The sequence below is a fragment of the Herpailurus yagouaroundi genome, unplaced genomic scaffold, assembly GCF_014898765.1.
Source record: "Herpailurus yagouaroundi ecotype Mexico unplaced genomic scaffold, PumYag 100, whole genome shotgun sequence".
Classification (NCBI taxonomy): domain Eukaryota; kingdom Metazoa; phylum Chordata; class Mammalia; order Carnivora; family Felidae; genus Herpailurus; species Herpailurus yagouaroundi.
This window is the reverse complement of record NW_024412391.1, coordinates 70,358,691-70,381,644: the sequence shown is the minus strand read 5'-3', so window position 1 is coordinate 70,381,644 and position 22,954 is coordinate 70,358,691. Positions and strand designations below refer to the sequence as shown.

Here is a 22,954-nt window from a genome sequence, read left to right as displayed (position 1 = left end):
TTCCATCTGGTGTCATCCTCTTTGAAGTAATTCCTTTAACATGTCTCATAGTTTAAGTCTGCTGGCAATGAAATCTCTCACTTTTCGTTGCCTGAAAAATCTGAATATCACCTCAATTCTTGAAGCATATTTGAACTGGAAATAGAATTTGGGGATGCCTGACTGGTTTCTCCCCCCAAGAACTTGAAAGATGCCATTCCATTGGGTTATGGCCACCACTATTTTTGATGAAAAGTGAGCCGTCATTCATATCGTTACCCTGCACATACGTGCCGTTTTACTCTGTTTTCCAAGCTTTCCCTTAGGTTTTAACAATTTGTCTATGATTTGCTATATGTGGTTTTATTTGTATTTATCCTGCTTAGGATTTGCTGAGCTTCTTGGTTTTGTAGTCTTATGCTTACCACAAAGTTTGGGGTATTTTCCAGTCACTATTTCCTCAAGCATTTTTTTTCCTTCCATTTTTTCTCCTCTCTTTCTGGAACTCAAATTACATGTGTATTAGACCACTTAATATTGTCCAACTGAACATTGAAGCTTTGGTCAATTCTTTTCAATGTCATTTCTTTCTGGTCAGATTGGATCATTTCTTGTCATCTATCTTCCAGGTTTTTATTGACTGTTTTCCCATCTCCAATTTGTTGTGCCCCCTCACACACATTTTATATATTTAAATATAGTAGTTTTGTGTTTTTTTTATAGTTTCCATCGTCTCATGAGATTTCTCATCTATTCATTCATTTCTTTACATTTTTGAACATATTTACAATAGTCTACTTACAGTTCTTATCTTCTAATTTCAAAATGTGAATCATTTCAGGGCCTATTTCTATTGAATGCTTTTTCTCTTTACTCTGGGTCACATTTTCCTGTTTCCTTATATGTCAAACAATTTTTTATGAATATAATTTATTGTCACATTGGCTTACATACAACACCCCGTGCTCATCCCAACAAGTGCCCTTCTCAATGCCCATCACCCATTTTCCCATCACCCCCACCCCCTATCCACCCTCAGTTTGTCCTCTGTATTTAAGAGTCTCTTTTGGTTTGCCTCTCTCCCTGTTTATAACTATTTTTTCCCCTTCCCTTCCCCCATGGTTTTCTGTTAAGTTTCTCAAGATCCACATATGAGTGAAAACACATGATATCTGTCCTTCTCTGACTGTCAAACAACTTTTGATAGCATATTGGTTATTGTGGGATTATACTGAAGGCAGTCTAAATGATGTCGTCTTCCTTTAAGAGTTTTGAGTTTTGCCTCAGCAGGCAGTTAAGTAACTGGTGAATAATTTTAGTTTTGTTAGACTTAGTTTTAGTCTTCTTAGGGCAGGTCTTTTCTAGATGTAGTCCTATGACATGTCCCTTGTTCCTGAGCTTGGCTCTTAGTTGTAGAGCATAGCCTTTCTGGAAATTTGACTGAAAGTATAATAATGCCTGGTGTGGTCTCTCCACTCAAGGTGGGTTAGAGTTTCATTAGTTTTCTGATATGCATGACCTCTGATATTGACCTTTATCTCAACCCTCTGCAGGCAGGTGATCCCTGCCAGGCCTCAAGGAATCTCACCCTGTATATGACATGACTAACCTTTGCACCACATAGATCTCATTCTCACCATCTCTATGCATCCCTCTGCCCTACAATTTGCAATCACTTCAGAAGCCAAGAACTCTAATCTCTGCCTCTGAAGTCAACGAGGCTGCCCCTGCCCCAGGGCAGAATAGTGTTCCCATGTAGAATGTTGGGAACTTCACAGAGTAATCATGGCAATTCCTTCATGCGTTTCTTTCTCTCAAGGATCATAGTTTGCCTTAAACATTTTGTCCATTTTACAGCTATTTTCAGCTGGAGGGCAGATTCAATACCAATTACTATGACTGGCCAGAAGCAGAAGCCAGCTATAGGTATTCTAACAACTTCATTTAGCACTAGGCAAAGGTGATGGTCTTTCAGATGTTGTATCTTTTACCTACTGAGGAAAATTTAAGAGATCCGTATGATATTTTGGGGGAAACACATAGGACATATGTTGATATGTGTTCTCTTTTGTAAGGCTTTATTGGGCAATAATGATAAAAGCTTCCTTAGATCCTAATTCAATATTTACTTCCCACTACTACCTTAAACAATTTGCATTACAAATTTCTCTCTCACTCTCTCTTCTCAGCAATAGATAATATAATTCTTTCTCACCAGGCAGCAGTAAAAGTTAATTCATTGTGCAAAACACTTTGACATTATACAAGAGAAAGGACTGTATACACACAGGACATTATTAATAGCAGTCACTTGATAGATCACGTGGCCAACTAGTAAAAATGTTCTCCCCTGAACAGCATTCCTCCATTTCTTCTCCTTTGCCATTTTGTCCAGAGCTAGAGGGAAAGCTTTTGACAAACCCAGTTTCTGTACTCTCTGTTCATGCTGACAAACCTATAACTCCTATTAGATTTGGCAGCTTCTAAGAGGAAAAGGACAAAGGTAGACTGCAGGGAATTTGGGGAGGCTCCAGTTCCAAGGCTTTGTAATGAGGTTAGGAAACTTGAGGATGAAAACCAGCTGAAATGGCAACACACATACTGCCCTCACACACACGCACACGTACGCACATGGAGGAAAATACTGTGCACGTTGGTGTTTAGAACAAGAAAGATTCACTTTGAATTTTTATCCACTCACTTTGAATAAATTTTTCATATATATTGTACGTGGAATGAATCAAGTTAATATTATTGATTGGAAGTAAATTAGCAGCAATTACCCTAAGGACCCAAGTTTAACACAATTGTACATCTGTTTGCCTACCTCATAAAAACCCTTTTTTTCTAAATTCAGAGGATTGAAGGAAATAGGATTTGTGACTTTGTAGGGGGTACAGGGGTCAAGTTCAAATAGTAAAGTGGGCGTTTCTCCTTTTGGCCTCATCAACCTCTCTTTCTGGCTCTCATCCCAAATGGCAGCATCTCCATCTTCCAGAGAGCCACCTAGGGTCTGGGGCTGCTTCTGTCTTCTCTGTGAATAAAACACACTCACACATCAAATCTAAATACATAGGCCTGGCCTCCACTCTTCCGCCTTGTCATTCATGCATCATAGAACCTGACCTGTAGGTCCTGTGTTGTTTTACATTTTTCCTAATCTCCCTGGGACCACCAATGTGTGTCCTAACCTTTCCAATTTCTCAAGCACTCTCAGCTTTTCTAGTTTTACTGCGTATCTTTTTCCTTAAAGCAATTCAAAGTCAAAGGAAAATTGAGAGCTATTTGGGTCAAGTTTCTCTGGTGCCAAAGTTGCATCTTGACCTATTATAATGTCACTTTGGGGGCGGGAGGGAGGGGCGGTAGTGGTCTTCTCAGCTATCTTCTTCATTCCCTGCAGAGAATTTCTAAATTATTTTTCCAATCCTCTGACTGATCTCTCAAAAACCTACATGCTCCTTGGAATTTATCATTTAACCAATATTTGACAAATTTATATGTGAGGCACTATGGGAAGTACAGAAATGTCTAAGGCACTGTCCTTGATATCCAATAGCTTACAATCTAACGAGGAAGAAAGAAAGAAAAGAACAAATTGTTAAATTTGAACTTAAAAAAACTATGCAAATAAATATTAAAAAATATGATCATCATAAACATAGCACAAACTATGGGAATTCAGCAAATGGAATTAGACCACCTTACAGCTAAAGTAATTTACGCTAGAAATTTTAAGTAGATTTGCTACAAATGATTGGATTTTATTTTTTTCTAAATTTTTTTTTCAACGTTTATTTATTTTTGGGACAGAGAGAGACAGAGCATGAACGGGGGAGGGGCAGAGAGAGAGGGAGACACAGAATCGGAAACAGGCTCCAGGCTCTGAGCCATCAGCCCTGAGCCTGACGCGGGGCTCGAACTCACGGACCGCGAGATCGTGACCTGGCTGAAGTCGGACGCTTAACCGACTGCGCCACCCAGGCGCCCCAAATGATTGGATTTTAAATAGTCATCTACTCACAATAATTTCTTAAAGGATTCTGGGAAAAATACATCTGTTGCACAGTAAAAATAAAGGAATTAGAATGCGCATGACACATCCTGCTATTAAAAATGCCAGAAAGCTACAACCTCTGTTTACCCAATCGAAAATGGCCGTTCAGGAACAAAGACCATGTCTTTTATTGCCTATAATTCTGGCAGCGAAAAATTTTATAGCTAAATTTACAATCAAATTTCATATGCTATCACTAACCCTAAAATTTCTCCAAATCTTAAGGGTTTCTTTCTAGGGGAGAGTGGACGTGGTGGCTGGCGTTAGATCTTCCGTGAATAAACGACTTATTCATTGAATCAAACTGGATTTCGTTTTCGATACTGTGTCCCTGGGCAGTCAAGAGAGGAAGGAACGTACACATTAGCATACGCAGAGTATACAAACGCTTCTTGCCCACGTATTCCAGGGGTTATATTCACAGCGAACCTCTGAGATTCTATTAATGCACCGATTAATAAAACATCGGTGAGCAGGTTGCCCGCAGAGAGGGCTACACATGCTTGTTTAGAGTTGACACATCACTCATCATCCCTGAACAGAGCACTTTGAGCACAGAGCTGCAGTCCTCCCGCTGCATATGAATGTGGCTGCAGTAGGGAGCCTGTTTATCTGGGGGATGTGCCCCTGGCTGATTTCTAATGAAAGGAACCTGAAAAGAAGTGGCTGCTGCCCTTTCCCCCAATCCGATAAGGTGTTACTCACAGATAAACCGTTGCATTAAATTAAGCATGTTTGTCTGTTTTTCAGTGTTAAATTTTAATTTCCTGTTCTTTTAGTTCTTAGGGCTTCATTTTAAATAATGCTAAGTGTCTTTAAATTATTCATGGCCCTACGCTCTTAATCATTTTAAATTTTGCTTTAAGGAAAAGGTAAATAAGAAAATATTAAGACAGTGTATTTAAGCATTTCTCTAATTGATTTTTAATTTGTAATTCTCCAAGACTACATTAAATGTGACTTAAAGATGCCTCGTCAGAAGGCTTAAAGGAAAAAGATTTTACATAGTGTTGTTGTCAGTCAACTTGTTTTTAAGATCTGTATATCTACTTTTTAAATGTATATGATATACGTAATATGTAATGGATTGCTTTTTGAGTCAAGCATTTAATAACAATTACCATGTTAAAAGAAACCCATGGTAAACTTATTTGGAAGATTTTCATAAATGGCAGAGATAGTTGGTAGAAACAGACACGAGTTCCTTTCTGTCCCTTTTGGCATAAAAACACCTAAGCATTTAGAATGTTATTCGACAGCAGGCATAACGTTCGCTTGCTTGCAATTACAGTGTATATTCTGCATATCCAGCTCACGGCCTAGCACACACATAGTAGGTGTTCAATAAATATTTCATGAGTGAATGCGTCTCTGATGCTTTGAAAGAGGATAATATGCATGTTCCTAATTTAGTATTCTCCTCGCTGAAGCTCTCACTGAAGTAAATGTAGGTCAGCCTGAGGCCACATCTCTCCTACCTTCATAGGGGCCCGCCTCAGCAGGTATTTGTATTCCTTCCAAATACAAAGGAAGCATTTTTCTCTGGCAACTTCACAAAGTAGTATCTACAGTTCTACCTGTTAGTAGTTCTACCAGCAGAGTAATAGGAGAAGAGCACCTTGAGATGACAGGGTGGGCGATGAAATAAAAGAACCCCTTTCTCTACTTTAGTTCCCCTTTACTATGCCACAAATAAAATAGTCAAGAGTCATCTGCAAACATACTAGTCATGGATGTCCCTGTCCCTTCAAGGAATTTTTGTTGCGTATCTTCTGGATTGCAGGCAGACATTATGCCAGGCCCTGGATACACAAACATACATAAAATACAGCCCCTACTTGTGAAACAGGCAGACTAATATGTATTATTACTTTCAGTGTAATGCGATGTTGCCTTTCAAGTTGGCTTTGGACAAGAGGATTTTGTTTCTTTTTTTCTTTCTTAAGTTTATTTATTTACTTTGAGAAAGAGAGAGAGAGAGAGAGAGAGAGAGAGCATGAGCAAGTGGGGGAGGGGCAGAGAGAGAGAGAGAGAGAGAGGGAAACAGAGAATCTTGAGCAGGCTCCATGCTGTGAGCACAGAGGCTGACATGGGGTTCAAACCATGAGATCATGACCTGAGCAGAAATCAAGAGTCAGACGCTTAACCAACTGAGCCACCCAGGCACCCTGGCCAAGAGCATTTTCTTAAGAGAGAATTAAGCTTTCCATAAACTGTAAGGTCGTCTTTACTCTTTGAGTAGTCAAACTTTCTACTGACCCAAGAGATACCTACCTGTTTTTCAAATACACGGTAAAGTTGTGTTGATGTCCTTCTTTTAATTAGCTCTTCTCTTTTATTAGACACATAAAACAATTATTTTATAGAGCAATTTCTGCTTCTTTATAATTCATGATAATGATCACAGTGTCTTTTGCCTTCCATGGTAGTTTTGCTTCAAAGGGAATTACACATAGAGATCAAAGAGAGACCAGAAATTGATATGAAACACACACATATATATATATATATATATATATATATGACAGTATAAACTTTTTAAAAACTTATTATTAGGGGCTCCTGGGTGCTTCAGTCCAGCTGGACTCTAGTCCAGCTCTTGGTTTCTGCTCAAGTCATGATCTCACAGTACAGGGGATTGAGCCCCGCATTGGGCTCTGCACCAACAAAATGGAGCCTTCTTGGGATCCTCTCCCTCTTGCTTTCTCTCTGCCCCCCTCTCTCTCCTCTCTCTCTCTTTCAAAATAAATAAATAAACTTAAAAAGATTTTTATTATTAGACTTTCTAGTGCCCCGTGGCAGATCTCCCGGAGAGTCTCTGGGCTCACGCTGCGCGTTCCAATGACTGCCGCTGTCATTGCTGAGGCTCACACCTAAATAAACAAAACAAAACCCGGATGACTCACATGTCTCAAGAAAACAATCTATCACTTGCTTCATGCAAAAGGAACAGAAAGCATGTGGAAAGCTGGGCTTTAAAGGGCACTGCAGGTGTGCCTGGGTGGTTCAGTGGGTTAAGCGTCTGACTTCAGCTCAGGTCGTGATTTCCCGGTTTGTGAGTTCTAGCCCTACGTCACACTCTGTGCTGACAGCTCGGAGCCTGGAGCCTGCTTCGCATTCTGTGTCTCCCCCTCTCTCTGCCCCTCCCATGCTCACGCTCTGTTTCTGTCTCTCAATAATAAACAAAGGTTAAAGAAAAAAAAATTTTTTTAAATAAATAAAGGGCACTGCTAACATGAGAAGGGAGAAATGTCAAAACTGTTAAAGTACATACTGAACTAGTTCCTGTCTCTTTTTTTATTGTTGGGTTTTGATTTTTTTCTTCACGCCTTAAAAATCCTCAATGTTGTGCCATTTTATTTATTCCCAATGAGCAAAGAAACAAATAAGAACTATAATAGTAATAGCAAACATTTCTTGAAGTAGCTACAGTAGGAATATAAAGCAGGATTTGAGCAGAGAAGGAAGAGAGGAAAAAATTCTTGGCCTTTCCTGGTAGTGATTATTGAGTCTTTGATGATAAGTGGGTGTTTGCCAGACAGATGGGTATAGAAGGGCATTCATGGCAAAGGGAAAAACATGAGCCACATCAGGCACCATCAACATTCTAGAAGTCCTCTCAGGTAAACATAGTTCAGTCACGGCTGAGGCGCAGAGGGAGGAGGGAGCAGACGGGCCTGGTGAACAGTAAGGCTTGAGAGCTAGCCAGGGACAAGATTCTGGAGCACGAAGAAGTCAATCCTTCAACCTAGAGGCTGAAGGAAGTCGGTATAGACTGGTAGGAGACGGGCCATTCTGAGCGGCAAGTAAGACTCTGCATTCCTCGAGTGCCTCCTCGGGTGGGCCGCCATTCAGATGACGAACATTTACTGACAAAGCTGACAGCACACAGCTGGTGTGGTTTTCGGACATCCTGACCAAGTGGAAGACCAGCCCGGAGGACCCCCTCCCTCGTCAAACCCCACCAATACACAATCACGTACAAAAGCAGGAGAGCGGGCAGGTACCCCAAACCGCACACACAAACACGCAACAGCACCCTGTCAGGAGAATGTTCCAGGAATCTCTGCCATCACCTCTCTCACCGGACTCTAAAAATAATAAGCTTACCTCATCTGGGGAGAAGGGCGGCGCACAGGCGGCACGAGAGTGCCGGCCGGTGTTTGCTCCGGTGCTAGGTAGGTAGGTAGGTCTGCTGGCTTGTGTACATGCAACTGGGCTACTCCACACCAGGATTCTGGAATGTTCCCTAGGAAGACCCCAGCCTACTGTCAAAAACATGATTATCATGGCAGGGCTTTGCCTGCATCCTTGAAGGTGCGTTATGTTCTACCCTATAATGTAAAAAGAAGCTTGATTTCTGGAAGCATCCTAAGCCACAGTCTACTGCACAGACCCCACCACTGGTAATCACTACACCCCTCTGAACGTGAGGCCACATCAGGAGTTGCCTAACGCTGGCTGGAGGAGGCAGCTATCGGTGGCAATTGGAACTTTCCCCCATCATCTGCAGTCCAGGTGATACCATACAAATTTGAAAATGTTGTACTTGAGTAAGGTTATCTTTTCCTAACTGATAAAAACGTGCCTTGGGGGCCGGCAGCAGGTCTGTAGAACCTCCTGCGATGGTCCTGTTAGTGAGAACAAGAGCCTAGCACGGAGGGGTTATAAACAAAGAGGTGGCGTTGAAGGAAGCTAATCAGGTAAACTTTACAGGACTTAGTGGCTAATTAAGGGTGGAAGCGGGGAAAGTGGGAAGGGCTCAAGCTTGCAGGTTTCCGGCATGAGCACCTGGATACAAAGAAGATCCAATCGCAGAGATAAGCGAGAGTCTATAACCTACAGACCTTGAGGTGTCACAGAGATGTGTAGTCAGGGCTGTTTAGCAGGCAGCTAACCTAGGAATCATTTCAGTGAGAGCTGAAACCTTGACAGTGGATGACCGAGCCTGGGGTGGGGAGGAGGTGTTCAACAATGAAATTTGAGATGTAGAAGAAAGAGAACAGAAACCTAGGAAGCTGGAGCAGGTAGAAAGTAGTCAGAATTTCAATGAAGTTCAAGTCAAATGGGGCCTACAGTGGGGTTAGTGGATTTGAAAACTTAGCAGATCAGTAGTAGCTTTTTCCAGAGCCGCCTTTTTTTTTTTTTTTTTTTTTTTTTTAGAGCAGTGAAGGCAAAATCTTGATTGCAGCGGGCTGAGAGTATCTAGAATAAAGGAAGGACAGGAATGTGATGGCAGAAATGCAGAAACGGTGAAAGAGTCACATGGGTGTTTTGTTTCGTCCCCAAATGGAAAGAAAAGAGTGAATAAAAAGGGCTGGTCTATAAATGTAGCTGAAGGAGAAAGGATACAGATTCAATCCAAGTTACTGCCCTACCATTGACTGACCAGAGTCTATGACCAAGTAGGTGAAGTACTGAACTTGGCATTAGGAAAACTAGAGTCTAAACATCACCCCCATTCCAGGTACACTTTGGTCGCTTCTCTGTTTTAGTCCTCAGTACCCATTTCTGGGAGATGGAACCGCTAAGATCTGCGTCACCATGTGTTGTAAGGGCTGGGTGAGAATCCCTGGGGGGAGAGTGCCTGGTGTAGTGGTGCAGTATGTGTTTACTAACTGGTAATTTGAGTCATGATCCCTTCAAAGGTCTGATTGGGGACCCTCAATGTAATCACTGATGTTTTGCTTACCATTTTTGTTCATATAATTTTTATCTCTTTAGGAATTTGGTAACAGGCTCTGTTAGTCTGTTCCTCCCTTATTTGAAGGACAGGCCAAAGATCCAGTTTGGAAATGAGAGAGGAGGACTAGCGGGCAACATTGGCTTCATCCATTGATATCTCCCGGAGGTGCAGAAGCAGGATTCATGAAGATGTTGACAAGACTCCAAGTTCTCATGTTAGCTTTGTTTTCAAAGGGATTTTTACTCTCTTTAGGGGACCATAACTTTCTGAGGAGGGAAATTAAAATAGAAGGTGACCTTGTTTTAGGGGGTCTGTTTCCTATTAATGAAAAAGGCACTGGAACTGAGGAATGTGGGCGAATCAATGAGGACAGAGGGATCCAACGCCTGGAAGCCATGTTGTTTGCTATTGATGAAATCAACAAAGACAATTACTTGCTACCAGGAGTGAAGTTGGGTGTGCACATTTTGGATACATGCTCAAGGGATACCTATGCATTAGAGCAATCACTGGAATTTGTCAGGGCATCTTTGACTAAAGTGGATGAAGCTGAGTATATGTGTCCTGATGGATCCTATGCCATCCAAGAAAATATCCCACTGCTCATTGCAGGGGTCATCGGCGGCTCATACAGCAGTGTTTCCATACAGGTAAGATTGGCCAGCGCTATTGTTAAAATGCTATGTCTCTTTGGTTTCATGTCCTGGGGAAACAAAAAGAAAATATCCTGATAATTGCCTTCATGGATAATATTAAAATATAATCGATTATTTCAGTGGGTATTTGGTAATACAGGCTTGCAGACGTAACATTTCTCTAGCGATGAAAACTGTTTAGAAGTGTCTCCGGTAGCTACTGTGGCATAACAAACTATCCCAAAATTCAGTGGCTTAAAACAAGATTTATTATTATAATTTATAATAATTATAAATTGATCTGAATCTAAATTGATCTGAAGATCAGCTGGAGTGAGCTGATCGAGGTGGGGTTCAGCTGTGGGTGGCTCTACTCCTGATTGTTCCTTATCCTCCACCTGGAATTGCTGGGCTAGCTCAGACGTGTTCTTCTCAGAGCAACGGCAGAGGTGCAAGGAAATGCAAAGTTAACTGCACGGGCCCCTTCCAAGTTTCTGCTTTATCATTCCTTCTAACATCCTGTTAACCAAAGCAACTGACAGGGCTCAGCCCAGAGTCGAGGAGCAGAGAAATATGTCCTGCCCACAGGACAAGTGCTATGAAATTACATCACAAAGGATGTGGGTATAAGGTGACATGATTATTTGAAGCCATCCATACAATCAACCATCAGAAGAAATAGCATCTAAACTCTGGGGTTTTTTTACACTAATTTTTACTAAAGCATCATTTTGTTCAGAGACTAATCGTAAACAGTTTCTCATGGTGCAAATCTGAAAATGTATGCAGAAAAGCCAGTGAATTACTACCATGGCGGTGGGGGGAGGGGGGGAGAAACAATTCAGCCTGTGACTTAAATTAAGATAAAAAGTTGACAATTGGATCTTATAATTATGTTAGAAAAAGAAGGAACACATTATTCAAACTCTAGCAATTTTTACTCACACGGTCACAGAATTTTAGAGATGGAAAAGAGCTGAGAAATTACTAACTCAACCTTCTCATTTTCCCAAGTCCCAGAAAGACTGGTTTCATGAAAACTCCTATTGGTAGGCAGCTCAAGAACTAGAACTCAAATGTTATGTACTTTTGTGCTCTTTCAACTGTTCCATATGGTTTCTATACGTTAGCTGCCATTCAATCTTTTTTTTTTTTTTTTTTTTTTTTTTTGGTGAGAGGCACGAAGGTCACAATAATAAAAGTCCATGGCATGAAGGTCACAATAATAAAAGTCCGTGATTCCAAGAGTCATGTTCTTTGCCTCTTACCAAATTACTATAATCAAAGCCCCAAGCACTAACGGAAGTCAGATTACATTCATGTTATCTTTAGATGTCACAAACCACTTAAGTCGGCTCTATTTGCATTGGAATAACCTTATTTCTATCTCCTAGATTCCTGGCATTTAAAATTCTATGTACAATTCTGTGCTGCTCTAAATGAGCTACTTCAAATTTCTTTCCTTCTTCAGAACACACCCTCATATTATGAGTAATTAGGATAATTGGTTTTTCATAAACACCCTTTGGCTTCATTAGGTGGATAGAAAATATTGCACATCTCAAAGCATATTATGTTAATTTTGCCACTATCTCCATACTTGGATCAGGAGAGACGGGATTTGCTATTTGAGAAGAGAGAATTAAAAATATGTATCTGTCATCTTTCAATAATAATCTCACCAGATGGGTGCCAATCATTTTATAAATATTTATATTATACCTGATATTACCACTGGTAAGAGAATATATATATGCTTTTCTGACCTTAGTTTCTTCAGTGCAATAAATTACACTCTACACCAGATGTGTAAATACCTGTTTAGCCAAAGTAGTTAAACTATGCCAGGCAAATAGATTTTTTAAACTAATTTTACTCTTTTACTACCTATGTACCTTCAAAAGGCAGCAGGAGGGGGCAAACTGTTTTATTAAAAAAAAAAAATCTGGGCTACTAAAATCCTGTATGAGTTCACAAGGGAAGAAGCCACTTCTTAATCATCAAAAGACCTAGCTTATTATTTCATTCATGTGGTCAAAATTAACATAAAGTCACAAATGCTGATATGATTTCTGTTTCCACAGCACAAATAAAGAATCCAAAAGTATCATGCTATAATGAAGGATATCAATTTTCACCACCAGAAAGATGGGGTTATGATTCCAACTCCACATTTTTTAGCTCATGTGTAAAATAAGCAAAATAGGGGTCCCTGGGTGGCTCAGTGAAGCTTCTCACTTCAGCTCAGGTCATGATTTCGTGGTTTGTGAGTTCAAGCCCCAAGTTGGGCTTTGTGCTGACAGCTCAGAGCCTGGAGCCTGCTTCTCTCTCTGCCTCCCTCTCTCTCTGCCCCTACCCTCCCTCTCTCTCCAAAATAAATGTTAAAAGTAAATAAATAAAATAAGCAAATAGCACCTACCTTGATAAGTTGTTGAGAGGATAAATTGATAGCATCTGTGGAAAATGCCTCACCAAAACACTACCATATTCAACAAATGGTAGCTATTAGGTCCCCACAATGATAGGAAAAGTCAGTAGAAGAGCCACATCTAAAATGAACTCCATGGCCTTCCCAGTGGCCAAACAGTCCCATGAGGCCATTGTTGGTGCCCCATATGCTTCATCAACAAGTCAATCTGTGTATATCCCTTGTGTGTGTTCTGCACTAGGACAAGGGTTAGAAAGACCACTAAAGTAAGAAAGAACACAGCCTTGACCTCAAGGAACTCACACTCTGGCTTCAGGTACAATATTCCTATGAAATAACAGTAACTACAATTCCCAATATGTTCATATAGCTCACAAGGTCAGAAGCAACATTTAGAAAGGTTTTGAGAAAGATGGATAGCATGAAAGTTGCACTGGAGGAAGGCTAAGTGGGCCACAGTGTGAAGGAGACACTGGATCTGAAGAGGCCAATTGGAATATTGTGGCAGATATCCGTGGGCCAGAGGACGAAGGCCTTGACACAGTAAGGGAGTGAGCTGGAGAGGAAGTGCAGAGATGGCTTCACCCCTTCCTCCATAGCCCCCTGGGGTCCTGACTGCTCAGGCTCTCATTAGACCACACACTGGTCCTGGCCAAAGTAAACTAGGGGGTGGAGTGATTTGTCTATACACTGAATTTCAGACAGCTTCCAAGGAACACTTCCCCACAGGGTCTTGCTTTCAGCTAGGCATCATGAACAAAGAGAGGTCTTAGGGACACCCCTTGGGGAGCTCAGAGAATTCTTAGCTATAGAGCTAAGAACTAAGGTGTGTTAGGGGGACCTGGGTGGCTCAGTTGTTTAAGTGTCTGACTCTTGATTCCAGCTCAGGCCATGATTTCACAGTTTGTAAGATCGAGCCCCCATCCAGCTCTGCCCTGACAACATAGAGCATGCTTGGGATTCTCTCTCTTCCTCCCTCTCTGCTGCTCCCCAACTTGCATTCTCTCTCTCTGTCTCAAAATAAATGAGTAAATTTTTAAAAAAGAAAGAAAGAAAGAAGAAGAATTAAAATGTGTTATCCATTTGAAATAAGTCTTTTAGTAAGAATTTTAAAACATAGTCAAAGGCAATCCAAAGCAATAAATTTCTAATGCTGAATTTAGAGCACTCTTGTATATTAATGAAGAAAAGATTTTAAGAGAGTGGATTTTTCAGGGTACCTCTCACACTTGCCTACTACTCCTGGACTGATTCTTCTCATAAACCCTGGTGTCTGATAACCGTAGTAACAGCATGTAGCCGGTAGCCACAAAGGTTCATTTACGTCAGGCAACACTGTAATCCATTTTTAACTACTTTTGACTTCCTTAATATTTAATGGAAAGTATCTTTGCTTGAACTGAGCAGAGGGAAAAAAAGAGGGTGAAGCCAGAGAAGAAATGTACTAACACAAATCCACCACCCAATTTGAAAACTTCCTATCATCTAATCGTAACGCCCAGTCCCAAACCAAAGAGTTTTTTGTTACAAAACTGCCTGTTGAGAGAGAGGATTTTAGAGAATGATAATAATCCCCCTACGTGAGCCTGGATTGCTTTCTTGGTGGGATTGCTTGAGGAGATGCTTTCTCTCCCGCTTCCTCTTCTTTCATTATCTTCTCACTAACTGAAAAGAACTCTCTGGAAGTCAGCAGAGGAGATACCTCCTGCTGTGTTAGCTCATACAATAGGCATTGTTTGCAGAGGGTGAAAACTGCGTGAAAGAGGAAATTCTTAATGATTTACTGAGTTAAACTGTATCACCATGGATGAAGACCTTAATAATTATTTTCCCAACACTCTTATTAAGTAGCACAAACCACTCTGTGGTTGTCCCTTTTATAAAGCAACAGTATTGATTTCTTAACTGGATAATCAACGAAAGCTAGCACCAAAATCCTTCTTTATTAGCAAATATACATGGGATCTATTGACCTCCTCTGGTGATTCTCTTTAAGACGATTCTGCTCTTCCCCATAAGCTTGCAATCTACCCACTTCAGGGGAAAATAGTATTTATTCAAGAAGAGTATCGGGTTGGTTGCCTTTAGCTGGGCCATTGTCTGCAGGGTACTTATTTTGAAGCATTGTTCATGCTTGTGCTTTTTTAAACAGACTACAATGAGAGCTCCTCAGCTGTCCATTCAATATGTCCCTTGAATTGTTCCAAAAACGTTCCTCTCTCTTTTTCAGAGGATGTGTCATTTTTTTCAGTCTTTCTTGCTGACCTGGAGCACATTTTAACTGAAATGACAGGTATTAGTTGACCCGGTTGTTGTGTCCCTGAGTGTTAAAGTGACCTCAGCAACAAATGGGGGCCTGGGTTAGATGGCATCTAAAAGATGAGCTCATAGAAAGGGCAGAAGAGAGCCTTGAAAGGATCTCACTACCTCTCTCTCATGCCCAGGATAGTCAGACCCTTTTACAGGCAATATCCATATCTCAGGACCTTTCTAGCCCTGGGAGAGAGTCATTGTGACATTAGCATCATGACACGGATTTGGAATGCCATGCATTGCTTCCATCATGTCTCTGATCAGAATAACTCCTTAAACTAAATCCCTTGCAGTAGGTTTCACGGAGTTTCTCTAGATGGGGCAAGGGGAACGGCACATGAAGACACCACTCTCTTATTCCTCCACCAAGCCCATGGTGCAAAAGCAGTCCGCCACTGGCCAGTTTGTATTAAGCATTGCCCTCCCTCCCAATGATTCATTTCTTTTTTAAATTCAAATGCTTTAGGAAGAGTCACACACGAATTGCTCGTCTTATTATAACAGCATTAGAAAAATAATCGAAGAACTTGGAGATACAAAAGCCTTCGTGCAGTTAACTATGTCCAAGTCTCAGACAGACTGCCGGATGGAAAATTTTATACTTTTTCTGTGGATCAATAAGGTGAACCTAGAGGAGAGTTTCTCAGCCTTGGCAGTATTGGGCTGGTGCTGCCCTTGTGCTTGGGAGGTTTATTTAGCAGCATCACCGGCCTCCACCCGCTAGACTCGATGCCGGCAGCACCTGAAGTTGTGACATCCAAAAATGTTCCATGGCTTGCCAAATCACAGAGCTATGGCCCTTCCCAACCGGCAATCACTGATCTAGAACAAGGCGCGTTTAGGGCCGACATAAGGGAGATGTCCTAGAAATGAAACAGCAGGGGGGTGTGAGGAAGTGAGTCCTCTGTCACTGGGGTTATTCAAGCAAAACTGACCCATTTCTGAAAGTGAAGCAGCATGTTCATGTTGGTATTTGAACTATACGGCATTTAAGGGCACTTCTCGTGTAACCAAAATGCTCCACTATTGCGATACAAGGGATTACCACAGAAGTAGTATCTCAAATATGAAGCCAATAAATAATTGGCTCTTCTCTGTCAGGCTCACTTTGAAGAAGCCCAGCCAATTGTTATTTCACTTGATTATGGTAGTATTTTTAGGAGTTTGGTGAACCCGGCATCTCAATTACCTACATATTACAACCAGGGCTCTCACGAAAATCATTTTTCATCAGAAAATAAGCATCTATTAAGCATTTATATTTTAGGAACATCGAGAATACTATTGTGTAGGGTCTGGGTAACATGGAGCAGAGAGAATAGAAAATAAAATTTAAAAATAGACCTCTTAGGGGGCTCCTGGGTGGCTCAGTCGGTTAGGCATCTGACTTCAGCTCAGGTCATGATCTCACGGTCTGTGGGTTCAAGCCCTGCGTCGGGCTCCGTGCTGACAGCTCAGAGCCTGGAGCCTGCTTCGGATTCTGTGTCTCCCTCTCTCTCTCTGCCCCTCCCTGCCTCATGTCTGTCTCTGCCTTGGAAAAACGAATACACCTTAAATTTTTTTTAAAAAAATAGACCTCTTAGGAGTCCCTGAGGCCTGTATAAGCAAAGGAGGAGGTATCAAACCCATATATAAAACAGGCGTAAGAACAGGACCTGAGTATCAATCGACCAGCATAAGCCCTAGGAGACCAGAGAGCATGACAGAATGAGCAGAAGGCAGTGGAGATAAACAGGAAAAGGACATTCAGATCAGTGTAAACATCAAGCCTGCCTCTGAAGTCTCCCTGGAAAGTTGCTTTCTCATAGTCTCCCAGAGAGGATCTGCACATTCTTTCATGAAAGAGAGAACACAGTGTTTCTTCCACCTGGGATGTAATGTTCTTCAGCTGTCTGTAGGCCTTCCCAAACCCCACCTACCTTCAGTTCTCACTTCCAACCCTACCCTTCTTGAGAAACGCTTCCCAAGCTCCCACAACGTAAACACACATCACCACTACTATCTTATTAAATACCATTGTTTATTTGCAGATCTAGTTTTCCACCAACCGATAAGCCACGTGAGTTTAGGAAATGCATCCTTTGGCCTGTGTACCGAGGGCACCAAGGATAATGCCTCTACCAGGTAAACAAATCTCGGACTCGGGGGGTCACAGCCACGACCCACCTATTCCAGATTAGTCTAGGTGTTCATAAGTTTCAAATAAGCATTTTCTTACAATGGAAAACTGGGTTTGATGCAAAAGGACGATGATGTAGCAAAGTGAGAATGTGGGACAAAAGTTTCCCCCCACTCTCCCCTCCTCTACTGCCTGCACATGGGCCACAAAAGATATGCCTTGATTTCAGTATCAAAAGATACCACAAAGATACACAAATGGGTTCTACTTCGTTTGCGCTTAGAGTTGTCCAGAGACAACCAACCAAGTTCACAGAGCTGGGCACCCATGGCCATTCCAGATGAGGAGAGGGCTCTGTTCTTAGTCCACACAGTCATCAGAGGGCCAAGTATTGCCACAGCCTATGCTCATAGCTAATGCAGAAGAGAAGGAAACATCATCCTTACCTCAACAAAAGCAGAGTGACAGCATTAGAAATCCATTCACTAATCTATCTTTAGTGTGTCAATCACCAGAAAAGTAAAGATGATAGTTGCATTTAGTAAGTTTAATATTGCAGATATAATGATCATGGCACAGATACGCTACAACTATACATTTTTAGCAAGGCTTTCCTAAAATTTTAATTTTAGCTCGGTGATTTAAAACTCTGCATGCAGACAGGGTTCATTTAAGCCTTCATTGCCTCTTTCCTCATGTCTAAGTTGGAGATATTAATGGTACTCTCTTCCTGGTAATTATAGGAATTAAATGAGACAATACATTTAAAAACAGCAAAAATAGTGTTTCACACATAATGAACATTTAACATTTTAGATTTTAGTAGATATTATTATTGATATTATTAGTTTTTAAGTTTATTTATTTATTTTGAGAGAGACAGGGACAGCGTGAGTAGGGGAGGGACAAAGAGAGAGGGAGAGAGAGAATCCCAAGCAGGCTCCAGGCTGTTGGTGCAGAGCCTGACGTGGGGCTCAAACCCATAAACTATACGATTGCGACCTGAGCTGAAGTCAGACACTTAACTGACTGAGCCACCCAGGCACCTCTGGTATTATTATTATTATATCATTATTATATGTTTGTTTTTGTTTTTTTAACTTTTAACAACTACAGTCCAAGAGAAACAGTTCTTGGAGGCATTGGGGGTCATTCAAGGTGAAGTCTCTACTACTTTGCAAATAGTGGAAACAACATTAGGATCCTGAGAGCTTGCCTCCCACACTGCTATCCTGATCAACCCCTCACAGAGCCAAAGCTTCAGGAAACTCCAACTCAAAAGTTATCTCAAATAGAATCTTTTTATTTATTTCCTTTCCAGACTTTTCATTCTAAAGCAATTTCACAAAGCTGATTGTTTTGAAACCTCCCCTCATTGTTCCTGCTTCCCCTCCTCAAAAAAAAAAAAAAAAAAAAAAAAGGGCAATACTGTTCAAGGACTTTATCACCGGGAGGGAGGCAACAGCAATTTTAAAATGCTTTTGTTAACATTGTTTCATTGTAGAAATTTCTCACCAGAGGTAATTATCTAAGATGCGCTGGTTGGTTGGTTTTGTTTTGTTTTTTTTTTCCTTTGCTTTGGGGTTAATTTATTCCTTAATTAATTCCCCTTCTGTCGTGTTTATTTGGAAACTACTCTTGTGAAAAACAAGAGGTTACCATCAGGACCACTTGTCCAATGGGCAAGAGAATGGCCCATGGCTGAGAACCAGCTTTTTTTTGCCATCACGTGTCTTTGACGGAGGTCATAGGATGAAATGCAAGGAATACAGACATTCCTGACATATCAGCAAGTGTTTCATACTGTGAAATAGATGAATAGGTAAGCTAATTGAATTAGGACTCCCGACACCTTTAGCTAAACCTAAGATGTGATTTTGCTTTAACAACACAAAGTTCTCTTTTCAAATTACCATTAAACATGTGCCTTTTAAATGGATCAATACATAAGGCTCAGGATTTCAATACGGAAGGAGCCAACACTTGGCAGTTTATGATAATGAAAGTTCATTGATTTAATGTAGTAGAAGTGCTTTTACTGTCTATGAAAAATGCAGTTGAAAACTTACAGAGTGTTTTTCTAATTAATGGACTTTGGAAATTTAAGAATAGTGTTCCAGAAACACTTGGAGTTAAATTCTAAGCAAACGTTGATACTCCAGGCAGTGTATCAGTGGGACTTTGGACACTGAAATTGTGGTGTTGCTATTTCTGACATCACCACCTGGTATGTTATGGAAATCCCTCTGTTACTAGCGATAAACCCTTGATTCTTGCCAGCTCTGACTTTACCTTCCAATAGAGGGAACTGCAACACAGGGGAGAATACAATAGAAGCAAATACTTTCAAAAACTATATTCCAGATTTAGACCGGATTTCCTTGCCAAGTGGTCAGAATGGCAAAGCATCTTGAAACATTTGCCATCACTTTAATAGGGCTGAATTTGTAGGGCATGCATCCCAGGGACCCATTGCTTTCTCCCAGGCACTGTGCCTCCGGTTTGGGGAGCTGCCATCAGGTTCACAGTGAGGCCTCGTAGGACACAAACCAGGCAATTAAGCTTCCCCAATGTGGAAAACAGATGTGATTGAACACATCATCTACAATTTGTTCAGAATTTTTCCATTGAAAGTACCTTTCCGTAGAAGTAAAAACTATACGTATGTCGTAAGCACATCTCACCTATGCTTACACAGTAGTTTTAAGGAATATCACGGGGAACCAGATTTAAAGAAGTCCAACAGCCCACACAAGTTGGTGCCATCCAGCAAATTTCAACTGTTACCAATGGCCACTGAACGGACTCTCAGTGTTCATTTCCATGTTAAAGAAAGGCTTTAGCAGGGATTTAAAAGTTCTTTACCCTTTCTATTCTGTCCAACGACCAGTATTATTTATGACCTGCTTCTTTCCAAGAACGATTGAAGGTGGCCTGTAAGGACATGAACAGGATAACAAAGAAGACACAAGTATTTGAGTACTACCAACCAAATAAAAGAGGTTTTTTTTAACTTTGTTTGTTTGTTTATGAGAAAGAGAGAGAGAGAGCAGGAACAGGGGAGAAGTTGAGAAAGAGAAAGAGAATCCCCAGGAGGGTCCGGTACAGAACTCAATGCGGGGCTCCATTTCACAAACCATGAGATCATGACCTGAGCCAAAATCAAGAGTCGGGTGCTCCACCGACTGAGCCACCCAGGGCCCCTCCAAATAAAACAGTTTTAGGTGGGCTGAGATTTTCCATTAAACCTCCAATCTTGATATTTCTAGTATGAACTTATTCATCATTACTGGGGTTACATGAACTCACAGCCTAAGTCAGGATGAGTGTTTTGTTAATCTTATTACCTTTCCCTGACTCTTTCTTTTCAAGTTGGATGCCTTACAGTACAGCGTTTTTTATTTATTTTTCTTTTTTTTATGAGAGAGAGAGAGAGAGAGAGAGAGAGAGAGAGAGAGAACATGAGTGGGGGAGGGGCAGAGAGAGAGAGAGAGAGAGAGAGAGAATCTTAAGCAGGCTCCATGCTGAGTATGCCTTGATCCCACGAATCACGAGATCATGACCTGAGCCAAAATCAAGAGCCAGACACACTCAACCAACTGAGCCACCCAGGCACCCCCACTATAGCTAGCCTTTTTTTTTTAAACACAACTTTAAAAGTCATGTCATTCCCTTAATTACAAATTTTAATGGTTTTATTTTGTAAACAAATCCAAAAATGTTTAGCACATGCTACAATCCAAAATGTTTAGCACAGCATATAAAACACTTAGCAGTGTAGCTACAGTCCCTCTGTTCTTTGCCTTCTACTAAATATTGCAAGACACTTGGTGCCCTGATAATACTAAACTATCGGATACTATTAAAACAAAGACCCTTCTCTGTCTATGTATTCTTACATCCTTCTCTCTTTCTCTGGTGACGTTTCACTGATCCTTCAAGATCAAGCCTACAAGTTTCCTCTCCAGGAGGGCCTGCCATGACTCACCTGAGTGTTATTAGTTGCTCGTTCATCTGTGTTTCTGTATAAGTTTGTATACACGTACCTCAAAATTTTCAACCTTGGCTATGTTTTTTCTTTCTTGCACCAGACTATAATTTCATGGAAGGCAGTGGGGGTACCTTACTCATGACAGAAAAATTTAAAGTTTAGAAGAGTGCCTCATACCATTGGCACTGATCAAAGTCCGCTGAATGAATGACTGCTGGGTGAGATGTTACCATCATCTCTATCACTTTTTGAGCCTTTGCTAAGTGCCAGCCCCTGAGTTCAATACTTCACTTGTGTTGTCATTTCATCCTCGCATAACTTCTCAAGCAAGGGACTGCTATTATTTCCTTTCTACAGACGAGATAACTGATTCTTAAAGGAGTTAAAACAATTCGCCTAAGGTCACACAACTGGCGAGGGAAGGAGCGGGGCTTCCAAACGTTGGCCTCTTTGATTCCGCTCCAGCGCAATGAACCACTACACTATTTGCTTTTCTTCCTGACACCTCTGTTGAAGTAGTGAACAGCCAACGGGGAAACCGTGAATAACACAGTTCTATTTGCTACAAATAATGTGGTATGTGACCTTCTGCCCTAAATTCTTGCCCCAGGACCTCAGGAGGAAATAGTAACCTTTTTTTTTGTTCAACCGGGCCATAGCCCTCATCTGCCCCCAGGCGTAGCAACAACTTTTGGCCTTTGGTTAACAGCTAACAAGGAAAGAAATGTCTCTCTCATTGGTAAGACTATATTTGTCGTGTTGTCGTTAGGCAAGTCACTTCAGGGGTCACAGAAAACATGGTTTAATGCAACTTGTGGCTCTGTTAAATCCTCGAACAGGCATTGTCGAAAATCAATCCCCGAGGTACGAAAAGACCTGCTTCTAACGGATCTGTCGGTGTCAAGTCCCCCTGGGAGCCATGCTTTCGCAGGTGTTACTGGCAAACACTAACACACTCTGGACCAGATCCGACATAGACCTCTTGATCCCGTTGTTAGTGACTGGAACCCAAATGAATTTGGTTCCATGATTTCTCTCGAAAATTAATTCATGGAGAAAAAGGGGAGCAAAAGTCAGATGCCAACCGATTCAGTCGGCAAAATACCTCTGGCTCTTCTTCTAAGCACGTGCTGAGTCAGGATGGAAACAAAGTTATTCCTCCAATAGTGCCGTGTTAGGAAGGGAGCAAGACAGAGCAGCATTGTCACCATGAGAAACCCGACATGTCTTATAATACTGGTCCCCCCAAAAAACGTGATTCGAGGAGTCCTATGTGGTTTGCATATCATTTCAGTTTTGAGAGCACCCAAATGGGTAACCTTTCTATTCATAAATCCATTTGCCACGAATGGAGACAATGAAAGTATATTATTGTCCAGGTTGCAAGCCACAGGCATTGAGTGCAGCGATTTCGGGAGAGGTTGGGATAGAAATCAGGGTAACTTCAAGGCATTTTTATAAGTTTTCACCACAGATAAAGAATCCTTTGTCTGGACTGCCCCTACAAAATCATCAGGACTGAGTCAGGCTGTTGAACGGGAAAGGCAGTATGAACCTTTGACTATTGTTCGGGGGGCCACAGCATGCAAGAGTTAGTGACTTTTGCAGATTATACTGAGTAAACTGGCATTTGCTACACTCTATTATGTGATTTCCTAAATCCAGATTAATCTCTGGCCTTCAGTCATGGGCTGTAGTCAACTGTTTTCATGCAAAATGTTCCCAGATGTACTGCAGGTAGGGCAGTCC

General features: G+C 41.3%; 1 protein-coding gene across 3 annotated transcripts in view; it reads left to right on the top strand.

The window, feature by feature from the left end:
- The window catches only part of GRM3 (glutamate metabotropic receptor 3), a 219,476-nt gene that overhangs the window by 110,965 nt on the left and 85,557 nt on the right, over nt 1-22,954 (top strand). For 2 of the 3 annotated variants that reach the window (XM_040472785.1, XM_040472786.1), the window contains exon 2: nt 9,758-10,369. The exons of the other annotated variant lie outside the window; for it this stretch is intronic. In XM_040472785.1, coding sequence (XP_040328719.1) covers nt 9,902-10,369 — 468 coding nt within the window. In that variant the 5' untranslated portion in view covers nt 9,758-9,901. The remainder of the gene's footprint in view (nt 1-9,757; nt 10,370-22,954) is intronic. 3 annotated transcript variants of the gene reach the window in all.